Raw genomic sequence first — 14,582 nt, 5'->3', positions numbered from 1 at the left:
GCACTCCGTAAAGAATGGGCTGCCAATCCCCAAGAAACCTTCCAGCACTTGACCTGACTGAATGTATGCCTGCGAGAGTGGAAGCTGTCATCAAGGCTGGGGTGGGCCAACACTATTCTGAATTCCAGCATTACCGATGCAGGGCGCAACGAACTTGCAAACTATTGTCAGCTAGGTGTCTGATTACTTTTGATCACAAAGTGTATGTGAGTGGCTCGAAGACTTCTTAAGTAACAGGACGTAGTAAGTTGTCCTCGACGGCGAGTGGAAGAGTGAGAGGATTCTAAATACATAAATGCTCTGGTGGACAGGATGAACAGGAATCTACGGCCGGTTGCTAATGATGCTATGGTGTATGGGAAGGTTTTGTCGTTTAGTGACTTAGGAGGATACAAGATGAGGTAGACAAAATTTCTAGTTGTTGTGATGAATGGCAACTAGCTCTAAATGTAGATAAATGTAAGTTAATGCGGATGAGTAGGGAAAACAAACCTGCAATGGTCGGATACAGCATAAGTAGAGACGTGCTTGACACAGCAACGTCGTTTAAATATCTGGACGTAAAGTTGAAAAGTGACATGAAATGGAACGAGGATGTGAGGATTAGAGCAGGAAAGGCGAATGGTTGACGTCGGTTTGTTGGGAGAATTGTGGGAAAGTGTGGCTCATCTGTAAAGGAGAGCACATATAGGAAGCTAGTTCGACCCATTCTTGAATAGTGCTCGATTGTTTGGGATCCGTACCAGATCGGATTAAAGGAAGACATCGAAGCAACTCAGAGACAGGCTGCTATATTTGTTACTGGTAGGGACGAACAACACCCAAGTATGACGGAGATACTTCAAGAACTGAAATGGGAGTTCCTGGCGGGAAGTCGACGTTCTTTTCGTCAATGAGAAAATTTAGAGAACCGACATTTGAAGGAGATTGCAGAACAATACTGTTGCCTCCAACATTCATAGCGTGTAAGGACCACGAATATAAGATACCAGAAATTAGGGCTCATACATAGGCGTACATACAGTCGGTTTCTCTCGTTCTGTTTGCGAGTGAAACAGGAGAGGAAATTAATGGTAGTGGTACTGGGTACCCTCCGCGATACATCTTACGTTGGCCTGCGGAATATGTATGTGGATATACACTCATGCCCATAAATTAAAGATTATTGCAGAATGTGGTTCCACACAACGTGGCACTACACAGAACTGGCACTAATAGCATGGGCACATAGCGAACACACATGACACGGATCTGTCAGTCCACGGTATTGGCGATAATTTGAGAAAACTGTCCCGAAACACACGTGCTACAAAACGCTACTGTTTCCTGCGCATGTACCCCGACATCAGTTTGGGATACGATCATCATGCACATGTACTCAGGCCGCACAACGGGTTGGCATACTCTGGATCAGGTGGTCGAGCAGCTGCTGGGTTATAGCCTCCCATTCTTACACTACTGCCTGTCTGAGCTCCTGAAGTGTTCTAGGGGTTTGAAGATGCGAAACCATACGTCGATCGAGAGCATCCCAGACGTGCTCGATGGGGTTTAAATCTGGAGAACAGGCAGGCCACTCCATTCGCCTGATATCATCTTCTGTTTCAAGGTACTCCTCCAAGATGGCACCTCGGTGGGGCCGTGCGTTATCATCCTTCAGGAGGAAGGTGGGACCCACTGAACCCCTGAAAAGGCGGACATACTGGTGCAAAATGACGTCCCGATACACCTGACCTGTTACAGTTCCTCTGTCAAAGACATGGAGGTGTGTACGTGCACCAATCATAATCCCACCCCACACCATCAAACCACGACCTCCATACAGGTCCCTATCAAGGACATTAAGGGGTTGGTATCTGGTTCCTGGTTCACGCCAGATGAAAACCTGGGGAGAATCACTGTCCAGACTATACCTGGACACGTCTGTGAACATAACCTGGGACTACTGTTCCAGTGACTATGTACTATGTTCTTGACACCAGGCTTTACGGGCTCTGGTATGACCAGGGGTCAGTGGAATGCACCTTGCAGGTCTCCAGGCGAATAAACCTTATCCGTGTGTGTGTCTGGAAACAACTGTTCCAGTGGCTGCGGTAAGGTCCCGAGCAAGGCTACCTACAGTAATCCGTGGCCGTCTTCGGGCACTGATGGTGAAATATCGGGCTTCTTGTGGTGTTGTACACTGTGGACGTCCCGTGCTGTAGCGCCTGGACACGTTTCCTCTCTGCTGCAATCGTTTTCAACACACAGTCACCATTAGTACGTCTGAAAACGTCTACACACTTACTCGCTGCACCATACTCTGTCATGCACCAACCCACCTCTGCGTATGTGGACTGCTGCCAGCGCCACCGTGCGACGATTGCAGGTCAAATGAACCGCATGGTCATACCCCGAGGTGATTTAAACCCTCAAACCGCCCACCATGCGTTGTTTCACCATGTATCAGCATTGTCCTTAACTTATGAGCATGAGTGTAAATGTAGATACGTAGGTTAAGACCAAGAGGTCCTAATATTGACCCTTGCGACATCCCGTATGATGCTTCCTCTGTGCAATGTACCGACCGCATTTACCTGCATGGCGGGCTCGAGCCCCAGGCTGTCCCTGGGCGCGGGCACCAGCGAAGAGGCGCGCTCCAGAGGCTGGTGCACGGGCAGGCTGGATCCCTGCTGGGTGAACGACGGCCGGTGCAGCCCGCGGGACCGGCTGGTGCTCACCGCCGCGTCTTCGGCGCCGCCCTCCAGCCCAGTCGTGCAGTCCACGGTCAGGTTCACCTGCACACCACATCGCCCTCCTCACTAATCCAGCAGGATGCCTCCTCATACATCACGGGGTAAGGGGTCACAGTGTTCGTCAGAGCTGTTGGAGCTTTTGGAGTACACTCTGTAGCCATAAAAAGATCGCACAACAGTTTATCCAGTTTTTGACAGACTTACTTAATGAAGCACTGCCAACTGAGTATGGGAGTCAGCAAATGAAGCGATCATTAAAAACATTGGCCAAGAGCGATTAGGGCACGCGCTCTGAGGGTTCCGTACAAGTTTAATTATGTGTATACTCTGTTCATATATCCCTTGAATCGATAATTTCGACGATTTTTGCCTGTTATCAATATTAATACTGGCAAAATTTCGATCCTGTTGCGTTCGAGGTGTTGTCGTATGCAAACGCAGCTGGTGCTTATTTTTACATATGAAGTACATACTGCTATCGGTGAGGCGATTCAGCCGCTATCTGATACACAAGGCCTGCGGATGGCGTAGTGTAGCCTCGAAACCGATACCCAATGAACGGGATGTGAAATTACAGCTGATAGTGTTCTAGATTTTTTTAATGTACCAGGTGGTTATAATTACACTTTCCCCCTCCGCCCTGCTAGCTGAGTGGTCAACGTGCCGGATTGGCGTCCTACGGGCCCGGGTTCGATTCCCGGCTCTGTCGGGGATTTTCTCCGCTCAGGTACTTGGTGTTGTGCTGTCTTCATCATCATTTCATCCCCATCCGGCGCGCCGGTCGCCCAGTGTGGTGTTGAATGTAATAAGACGCGCACCAAGGCGGCCGGACTTGCCCCACAAGGGGCCTCCCGGCCAATGACGCCAAACGCTCATTTCCATTTTTCCATTACACTTTCCCCATTTAACACGTTACTAACACAGAAACTAATCACCGTACGACTACCAAACTTGGTAGCATTAATGTTAAGGACATCGGAAAGAGAAATAATGCAGAATCAGTTCAACTGAAAGACTTTTAATATACTGTTATGGTACATCATACCATTACACACCGGTTTCATTTCTGTTACAAAAGGGGCTCAGTATGGCGCCCACCAGTGTCCAAAAGGGTCTGAAAACGCAGGATTGCATTCTGCACAGACGAACGAGCATGTCCATAGGTATGCTGACTACCTCTCTCGATATGCTGCGCTTCAGATCAGCACATATGTGAATGTTTCTTCAGGTAGACCCACACACAGAAATCACGAGGAGATAGGTCGGGTGATCGTGCTGTCCAAGCATTTGGAGACGATCGGCTTCGAATTCGATCGTTTCCAAATGTGTTTCGGAGAAGCAGGTGAACTTCACCAGCGATGTATAGTGGCGCCCCATCTTGCATGAAAACTGATGAGTTCCTTGCGTCTCTCTCCTGTAGGGCGGGTATGACAAGCTGGCGAAGCATTTCACAGTAACGCTTGTCAGTCACACTGCACGTCAGAATGGGGTAATGATGAACGTAGCCGTGAAACCACACCATATGGTGTCATGTTCACCATACAGAGAAACTTCATGTACAGCGACTGGAGGTGAAGTTCCCCACACCCGGCAGTTCTGTGTGTTCAACCCACTCGTCAGAAAAAAAATGAGCTTCGTCTGTCCACAGGATGGTCCAGGGCCAGCCCTCGTCAACTTCAATCCTTGCGAGAAAGTGGAGAGCGAAGTTAACGCAACGTTGTGCGTCCTGTGGTGCAAGCTGCTGCACGATATGAATATTATACGGATAGCATTTGAGAATGGTTCGAAGCACCTTCCGTACAGTGGACCACGGGATGTTCAACTGTTGTGACACAGCACGCGCACTGCCTGACGATCGGGAAATGCGCGCAGCGTTGTCTGCCATAGCAACAGCGATTTCATCAACCGCCTGTGGTGCAACCGGTCGTCGGCATCTTCCCGGAGCGAAGCCCAGTTCTCCAATTGATTCGAACTTCTTCATCATGCTGTGCACAGTAGGTGGAGGAAGAGGACCCTTCCGTAATCCTTACAGATGGGGTTATTACTGTTGTTTTGACAATAGAGCTTCACCGATAATGCCGCGCTTCTTTTGTCCAAGCTCATGTTGACACATCAACAAGTGCACTGCGACTGGTCAGCTGTTTGTGAGACTATGAACCACGATGACTGATCACGGCACCTCGTTGCCATAGTTGCAAATGGACGGTGGCGCTCTGACGCATGGATATCATGCACCCCATATTCTGGATATTAACGCCACTTAGTTTGCTACTCGTGCGGTAATTAATTTCCATATTGTAATGTGTCAAATAGGGAAAGTTTAATTATAACCACCCGGTATAGTCGCTGTTGTCCCATTATTCCATAAAGCATGAATGGATGCACCTAAGACAGACTCAGATATCGAAGAAGAAAGTGATAATGACGTACAGCGAAAGATCTATACATAAAATAATATTAAGAATTATAGATTTAGAACAACTATTATTGTATGGATATAACAAATACCTGCAAACAACTTGTGTAACGCTTAAGGAAAAAGGCACAGTTAGTTTTGTTAAACATACACTCCTGGAAATTGAAATAAGAACACCGTGAATTCATTGTCCCAGGAAGGGGAAACTTTATTGACACATTCCTGGGGTCAGATACATCACATGATCACACTGACAGAACCACAGGCACATAGACACAGGCAACAGAGCATGCACAATGTCGGCACTAGTACAGTGTATATCCACCTTTCGCAGCAATGCAGGCTGCTATTCTCCCATGGAGACGATCGTAGAGATGCTGGATGTAGTCCAGTGGAACGGCTTGCCATGCCATTTCCACCTGGCGCCTCAGTTGGACCAGCGTTCGTGCTGGACGTGCAGACCGCGTGAGACGACGCTTCATCCAGTCCCAAACATGCTCAATGGGGGACAGATCCGGAGATCTTGCTGGCCAGGGTAGTTGACTTACACCTTCTAGAGCACGTTGGGTGGCACGGGATACATGCGGACGTGCATTGTCCTGTTGGAACAGCAAGTTCCCTTGCCGGTCTAGGAATGGTAGAACGATGGGTTCGATGACGGTTTTGATGTACCGTGCACTATTCAGTGTCCCCTCGACGATCACCAGTGGTGTACGGCCAGTGTAGGAGATCGCTCCCCACGCCATGATGCCGGGTGTTGGCCCTGTGTGCCTCGGTCGTATGCAGTCCTGATTGTGGCGCTCACCTGCACGGCGCCAAACACGCATACGACCATCATTGGCACCAAGGCAGAAGCGACTCTCATCGCTGAAGACGACACGTCTCCATTCGTCCCTCCATTCACGCCTGTCGCGACACCACTGGAGGCGGGCTGCGCGATGTTGGGGCGTGAGCGGAAGACGGCCTAACGGTGTGCGGGACCGTAGCCCAGCTTCATGGAGACGGTTGCGAATGGTCCTCGCCGATACCCCAGGAGCAACAGTGTCCCTAATTTGCTGGGAAGTGGCGGTGCGGTCCCCTACGGCACTGCGTAGGATCCTACGGTCTTGGCGTGCATCCGTGCGTCGCTGCGGTCCGGTCCCAGGTCGACGGGCACGTGCACCTTCCGCCGACCACTGGCGACAACATCGATGTACTGTGGAGACCTCACGCCCCACGTGTTGAGCAATTCGGCAGTACGTCCACCCGGCCTCCCGCATGCCCACTATACGCCCTCGCTCAAAGTCCGTCAACTGCACATACGGTTCACGTCCACGCTGTCGCGGCATGCTACCAGTGTTAAAGACTGCGATGGAGCTCCGTATGCCACGGCAAACTGGCTGACACTGACGGCGGCGGTGCACAAATGCTGCGCAGCTAGCGCCATTCGACGGCCAACACCGCGGTTCCTGGTGTGTCCGCTGTGCCGTGCGTGTGATCATTGCTTGTACAGCCCTCTCGCAGTGTCCGGAGCAAGTATGGTGGGTCTGACACACCGGTGTCAATGTGTTCTTTTTTCCATTTCCAGGAGTGTACAACACAAACAAGACACACACAACACATAGAGCTAAGTTCAAAAATGTTCAAATGTGTGTGATATCTTATGGGACTTAACTGCTAAGGTCATCAGTCCCTATGCTTACACATTACTTAACCTAAATTATCCTAAGGACAAACACACACACCCATGCCCGAGGGAGGACTCGAACCTCCGCCGGCACCAGCCGCACAGTATAGAGCTAAGTCCGGTGACAGCTACACGAATAGTAAAATTGCTGCGTCCTACATAGAACGCTCAAACTTGACCTTGTAACAAGCAGTAATAGTGAACAGATAATAGAAACTCATTCCTTTATGCTAGTAAACATAACAGGTACCTAGTTATAGGATCACGCTATCTGTGGCCGAGAAGCACGAAGTAGTGCTGAGGTCATCGTCCTCAGATAAGGATGGCGGTTATCGGTGAAACAACCGGTTTTCGGTTACACCGGTCGTTCTCATTTCCAGTTTAACCAGACTTGTTAAAAGCGCCAAAAAACCGGTTTCTGAAATAACCGATTTTTCGGCTTTCATTGCTATTACTTCCAGTGATTAACATAGACTTCGAACGAAGACTGAAAAGTGAAAACGACGGTGAAGCAGTAGGAGATCATGATCGACATACTTTGAGATGGCGGTGGAAATTAGTCTCATTGTCTCCAACAAAGGTTACGAAGGTGAACAAGACGGGCGCGCCTGCCACGAGAGTTGAAGGCCACAAGTTGACGACTTCCCCGCATCTTCACTTTTGGATGCTATCAAATTTTCATCCTGAAGCAACCACAAAATTAAGGGCCCAGCTATTATCCCGAGTTTATACCACGTCTGTAGAATTATAGGTATATCAGTGAAATCTATCTCATCGTCCAAGGATCACTGTGGATGTTTCTTGCTTATATGATATCGCAAGTTTCTTGTGCCTCCTCTCGTTTTTAAAATTTTAAAGCAAATGGAACAGTGTATTTCATAGAGGCCGCACTTCGAAAAACACCTCCAAATCGTTCATGGTACTCTCCTGCAACAACACAGGTGATGTCTAAGGACGAGAGCGCAAAACTACCCTCGTGGTCTCGCGGTAGCGTTCTCACTTTCCGAGCACGGGGTCCCGGGTTCGATTCCCGGCGGGGTCAGGGATTTTCACCTGCCTCGAGATGACTGGGTGTTTGTGTTGTCCTCATCTTTTCATCATCATCCAGGAAAGTGGCGAAATTGGACTGAGCAAAGGTTGGGAAATTGTACGGGCGCTGATAACCGCGCTGTTGAGCGCCCCACAAACCAAACATCATCATCATCATCATCGCAAAACTACCGCATAGACCAGGTGGAGGGGGAGAGGGAGAGGAAGTATTGCACGCTTCTAGGCCATGCCACGCGGCGACAGATTCATTATTGCCTCTTCACTGCTGCAGAGATTCTATGTCATGTGCTTGTTGCTGGTCTCCAACTTACTGTAGGCGTTGTTTTCAAAATAATTCTAGTTGCTGTTACCAATGTCTATAATAATCCAACATTTAAAAGCAACGGAAATTTTAATAATGAATATTATTGTATAAAACAGTTTTCTTAAAAAAAAAAGATTTTAGCACTGCTGCTGTGCAAATAGATATGCCGGTTTTTTACTCGGTTATTAGTAAAAAATCGAAAAACTAAAACAAACGAGAACAAACAAATACCGAAAACACCGATTATTCAGAACCAATATCGGTTTTAACAAGTCGGTTTTCCATCCCTACCTCGGATGGCGAGTAGTAGCAGACCGGGGTGGTGATGGGGGTGCGGGAGTAGAGAGGGCAGTCTTTCTGAGGTTTCCCGCCTGTGCTGGGATCGGTCGTGGCATTCTATAAATCTAAACTATTTCTATCTTCCTATTTCCCTATCTTATTAACACGTAACTCATAAGATTAAGCATTTCCGTTTCATAAGTAGTTTTAAACTTACAAGCATTTGAAGTTTAAATATTGCTAAAACTTTATTAGAATAATAAGAACTTCCTATTATGCATGTACAAATTCCTTATTGTAAAAACACGGCCTGTCTTTGTCATTAGGTAGCAGCAAATAAAATTTTTAAAAAAATTAAAAAAGCATCCAAAAAGTGAATTGGTGTAAAAACAATAAATTTAACGTAGCAACCAACAAAACAAAGCAAATAACCTTAAAAAGCAAACTACAAAGTAAGCTCATGATCAAACAAAAAACGCAATACGACAACAAGGTACTCTGGCATACAAACTGACGAACGACTAAGTGGCTCTGAGCACTATGCGACTTAACTTCTGAGGTCATCAGTCGCCTAGAACTTAGAACGAATTAAACCGAACTAACCTAAGGACATCACACACATCCATGCCCGAGGCAGGATTCGAACCTGCGACCGTAGCGGTCGCTCGGTTCCAGACTGTAGCGCCTAGAACCGCACGGCCACTCCGTCCGGCGAACGACAAAACTTTTGAAACCACACGCAGATAACGTGTGATAAGCCCGAACAATTAATAGACAAACTAGCCAGGTTAAACAATGAACACGTTCGATTACTATCCGTTACACTGCGCAAATATCACTGCACGATCTTTGAGTCGATAGTAGGGCTTGTGGCGAGTACACGGGCACACCGCCTTAGCTTTGTTACTAACAGTACAGATGTTAGCCGAAGGTAAAGAAATATGCTGTTGCTCAGGTTGTCGGGGGATTTCGGACCGAATCTCTCGAAGACCTGTGGTCGTGGGAGTCTACCCGATAGAGAACACCATAAGATATCGGGCCTCAGAGTATTGGCTCAAGATAGGAAGATTGGACAAGATAAGTACCATAAGAGGGGAAGAAATATGAACGAAGGTCACTTAAAGCGGTAGCAGACGGATAGCTGGCAGCGGGAATGGAATAGTAGTGATAAGAGCTGGAGAGCTGATACGATATTCCCCACCAGCAGGAAAGCTTAGGAATGAGACCTATCAACCAGAGCAGATGCATAGTCCACTTTCTGACTGGGCATGGACCTTACCCAATGCATTTGCACTGCATTCACCTCAGTGCCAGGTAAAAATATACTTGTGGGGAGAGAGATTCTCCAGAGCAAGCCATAATACACTGTACACTTTTCACACAGGCCAGACGACTACAGCACACATTAGAGACGGAAAAGCATGGAAAGAAGTCGACAGCACGACAAGCTCGACCTCAAAGGCTTGCACATTTGGTATGCAAATGGACGACAAAATGTACCTGACATGAGACCCAAGACACAACGAACAATCAACATGACAAACAACACAGAGGTTCAAAATGATTCAAATGGCTCTAAGCACCATGGGACTTAACATCTGAGGTCATCAGTCCCCTAGACTTAGAACTACTTAAACCTAACTAACCTAAGGACATCACACACATCCTTGCCTGAGTCAGGATGAGAACTTGCGACCGTAGCAGCAGCGCGGTTCCAGACCAATGCGCCTAGAATCGCTCGGCCACAACGACCGGCCAACTCAAAGGCAGATGGCGAAATTGATCCAAGAAGCAGTACAGAGGATCGTGCCTAATTCTTTGACTACGTACTACGTCAGCCGCCACAGATAATTGGTTATTGTAGAATCACGTAGAACGTTTAGCATGCAGTATTATCTCCCTCCCACCACCCCTGCTTGAATGTAGCGGCGGGAATCTACAACTCATCTCTAATCTTTCTTATCATTAAACTTCCTTAAGTTTCAACAAAATACTAAAATTCTTATTTAACACCATTCGTTTTCGTTAATTAACTTAATTTTTCTCTGTACCATTACTATTACTTCGAATTTTTTGCCTGAAAAATGTATTTGCTTAGAATAAGAAGCAATTTATGTTATCACAACAAAAATTTTAAAATTTGCGACCTGTTTTTAAAATATTAGGCACCAGTTCTTTGAATGTGCAGTACATCAAACGGAAACATGAAATGTCCCAAAAACGTGATAGGGCACCCTACGTGACTACAATCTGGACCAATGTACAGAACAAGGTTTTGTAAGCCGCCGTCAAGGCGGTGTATTGCTAAACAATTGCAGAGACATTTCCGAAGCCGAAGAAACTACAAATAATCTACTTTGCAACAAGTCCATACTACAAGCAGTGACAAGCGGTAAGCACTTCTTCCGTCATTCTATGTAAAGAACAAATACAGGTGTCGAACTGCACACGAAAAACCATTAGCCTTTTTGTATAGAACCGCTTCACATGCTATTAACATCACTGATATTCTGATGTTTCCTGTAGCTAAACACTTCACTTATTACAAAAATAATAACGTAGAGCCTAATGCACAAGACTTTTCATTTACTTAGCAGATCGGCACTGAAAGCTCCAAACAGAATGATCCTAGCAAGGCTTGGTCTCGTTAGTTTCTCTCATCTATCTTTGTCCAGCTTGCGGGAAGCTGTTTACCTTGCGCGTCCACAGGCGCAACAGGTGCTTTGTTGACTTAAGCCTGTCGGTCACGATCACGCAGTGAGTCATGTGCTTGAGTTAGTCGGAACCTATACACTAGTGATGGGCTAGAGGCGCTATCACTGCCATATCACTACCAGTTACCCAATACAAAATTTGAAAAGCAATGTACCAAACACTTTCATGATTTAATAATGAAAAACTGCACTGTTTATTTATGTTTTAGTGCTTAGCACAACGCGTTTCGAGAATTTATTCTCATTCTTATGTGCATTTTTACATTAAAGTTTTTGGTGTAAGCTCTAGACTTTTGCGCCGGAGAAGAAATTGGATAGGGTCACATCAAATTATCGGAAAACTGACGGGAAAGAAAACCGAAGAGAAAAATTCGCTGCTATGCAGCTGCAACTGGTGCTATTGTTTATAGGAAAGTTGTAACGCCAGATAACTGTAGCCAAATGCTACCTGGGGAGGATCGACAATTGGTGCAGCGTCTGTTAAATGGCGTTTAACATGTACAAGTGTAACAAATTTCACATAAACAGATGGAAACGTGCATTTCTGAATGAACAGACAAATGTAGATCAGTTTCTGGAAACAGTCAACGATACATTTACGAAGCAAGCATCCGAAGAGATTTAAAGGAGAATGGCCATCTGAAACGTCATTTAGGGAAGACAGACGCCACACTGAGATTCATTGCAATCATCATAATGAAAAGTAAGACATTTACAAGGACTGTAGCTTGCATACGTTTGTTATAGCGATTGATGACCTTCGGCGAGACTGGGACAGTTGTAAAATGGAATTGTACGTTTAAGAGCACAGCGAAACCATCAGAATGTCTCGGTGGTAATTTTCAGTTTCACGCCACCTTTCTTCTGCGGCCTGTAGTGGCGGAGTGGGGGGATGGGGAGGGGGGGGGGAAGAGGGGGGAAGAGGGGGGCGGGAGCGTGTGTGCAATCTGTGTTTTAAAACTAGTTTGGCGAGACTCATTAACATGTCTCATCTTCACACGACGAATAATTCTATCGTTTAAATATTACCTCATTAAAAGTTTCTGATCTCGTGTCTAACTTGACAAAAATACCTCACACCAGACTGGTCTTTCACTTAATCAGACACATGTTTCCAAGTTCAATACACAGTTCAAACATTGTACGTCCCACATTGCTGTTAATCATTGTTGTCATTGACCACTATCACTGCCCAATGCTTGTACTGTCTTTCCATAATGCCCTTGTCCGCCTCGATAGCTGAGTGGTCAGTGCGGCGGTCTGTCATGCCAAGGGACCCGGGTTCGATTCCAGGCTGGGTCGGAGATCTTCTCCGTTCAGGGACTGGGTGTTTTGTTGTCCTCGTTATCATTTCATCATCACCAGTGGAAGGCAATGGGAAACCACCACTGGAATCACTTCCCTAGACCCTCATGCGGAGGAACTCTCTAACGAGGCTTGCCCCATGATAAGACCTGCCGTAAGGCAGAACACAAAGTAAGTTTATATGCCCTTTCCATTACCGAAAGTGAACATACTTCCCCAGAGCGCATAAAGATGTAGTTCCCTAAACTAGATATTTGTAAAAATAAGGAGACTGGACCATGAAAATGAAGAGTGGAAAAATGGTTCAAATGGCTCTGAGCACTATGGGACTTACCTTCTAAGGTCATCAGTCCCCTAGAATTTAGAACTACTTAAACCTAACTAACCTAAGGACATCACACACATCCATGCCCGAGGCAGGATTCGAACCTGCGACCGTAGCGGCCGCGCGGTTCCAGACTGTAGCGCCTTTAACCGCTTGGCCACCACGGCCGGCTTGAAGAGTGGAAATAACGGTATTTAGGTCATGATAGAGACGTCTCCAAGTGACAAAATTCTATTGGAAATGGTTTGTGGTCAGTGTAAAACCTGTGAGACTACAAAAGTAAGTTACGCCTTTTGGCTATCTCCTATGCTCTTAACATAATAAGGCTAAGCAGTTGTCCACTCACTAGATTAATGTGTTCGTAAGTGAACTACTGTTCCATCTTATGATTTCTTGCTTTTGAGCGAAGCTACCTGTGACTATGCTGGACAATGAAATGTTAAAACAAATGGAGAACAGTGGCGAAGGTGCTGGTACCTTCCTCCTCTTGCGCAGGGAGCTGGGCTCGGTGTCGGTGGAGGAAGCCCTGCTACGCGGCGTGCGCGGGCCCTCGGCGTGTCCGGCGGAGGCGAAGGACGACCTGGAGGCGCAGCTGCGCCAGCGCGCCAGGTGCGGCGCCGCCGTGGTGAGCAGCCGGTGCAGCAGCAGCCGCAGCAGCACCACCGGCGACAGCACGCACGGCATGCACGCCAGCAGCCCGTGCAGCAGCGAGCTCGCCTGCCCTGCAACATGCCTCGGCTCGCACAGCTGTCTCGCGCCGCCTGTCTCAGCACCTGCGCCAGCAGCCTGCGCAGCAATGAGCTTGTCCAAACTGCAACATGCCTCAGCTTGCACAGCTGTCTCACTTTGCCTACCTCAGCACCTGTGTCAGCAGCCCACGCAGGAATGAGGTCGTCCAAGCTGCAACATGCCTCGGCCTGGCCAGCTGTCTCCCTTTCTCAGCACTTCTGCCAGCAGACCATGCAGCAATGAACTCGTCCAAATTGCAAAGTGCCTCGGCTCGCACAGCTGTCTCCCTTTCTCAGCATTTGTCAGCAGACCATGTAGCAATGAGATAGTCCTAACTGCAACATGCATTGCCTCGCAGAGCTCTTACACACTGCCTGTCTCAGCACCTGCCTCAGCAACCTGTGCAGCAGTGAGCTCATCCAAAATACACCATGCCTCAACTCACACAACTGTCTCACACTGCCTATCTCAGCACCTGCATCAGTAGCCTGCACAGCAATGAGCTTATCCAAATTGCAACATGCCTCAGGTTGCACAGCTATCTCACTATGCCTATCTCAGCAGCTGCATCAGTAGCCCATGAGGCAATGAGCTCGTCCAAAACCCAACTTCCCCCAGCTCACAAAGTTGTCTCTCACTGCTTATCTCAGCACCTGCATCCGCAGCCTGTACAGCAATGAGCCTGCCCAAACTCAAACATGCGTTGGCTTGCACAGCTCACACTGCCTGTCTCAGTGCCTTAATCAGCAGTGCATTCAGCAATGAATTAGTTCAAACTGCAGTATGCCTCAGCTCACACAGGGGTCTTACATTACTTACATCAGCAGCAGCATTAGTAGCCCGTGCAACAGCGAGCTTCTGTTTTGTGCAACAAGCCTTGATGCACACAGGTATCTCATACTGCTTTCTCAGCATCTGCATCAGCAGTGTACGCAGCAATGAGCTTGTCCAAACTGCAGCATGCCTCAGCTTGCACAGCTGTCTCACTATGGCTACTGCAATACAAGCATTATTGGCGTCAGTACAAACAGCAGTCTGCGCAACATCCAGTTCTTCCCCCCT

General features: G+C 47.5%; 1 protein-coding gene across 1 annotated transcript in view; it reads right to left on the bottom strand.

Annotated features, from left to right (window-relative positions):
* LOC126153857 (uncharacterized) overlaps positions 1-14,582 on the bottom strand; it is a 1,728,205-nt gene that overhangs the window by 1,020,891 nt on the left and 692,732 nt on the right. Inside the window, exons 26-28 of the mRNA XM_049916098.1 lie at positions 14,340-14,515; positions 13,269-13,478; positions 2,574-2,774 (exon numbers count right to left, since the gene is read on the bottom strand). Coding sequence (XP_049772055.1) covers positions 2,574-2,774; positions 13,269-13,478; positions 14,340-14,515 — 587 coding nt within the window. The remainder of the gene's footprint in view (positions 1-2,573; positions 2,775-13,268; positions 13,479-14,339; positions 14,516-14,582) is intronic.

The sequence above is a fragment of the Schistocerca cancellata genome, chromosome 2 (assembly GCF_023864275.1).
Source record: "Schistocerca cancellata isolate TAMUIC-IGC-003103 chromosome 2, iqSchCanc2.1, whole genome shotgun sequence".
Lineage (NCBI taxonomy): Eukaryota > Metazoa > Arthropoda > Insecta > Orthoptera > Acrididae > Schistocerca > Schistocerca cancellata.
This window is presented reverse-complemented; position numbering and strand designations above follow the sequence as displayed.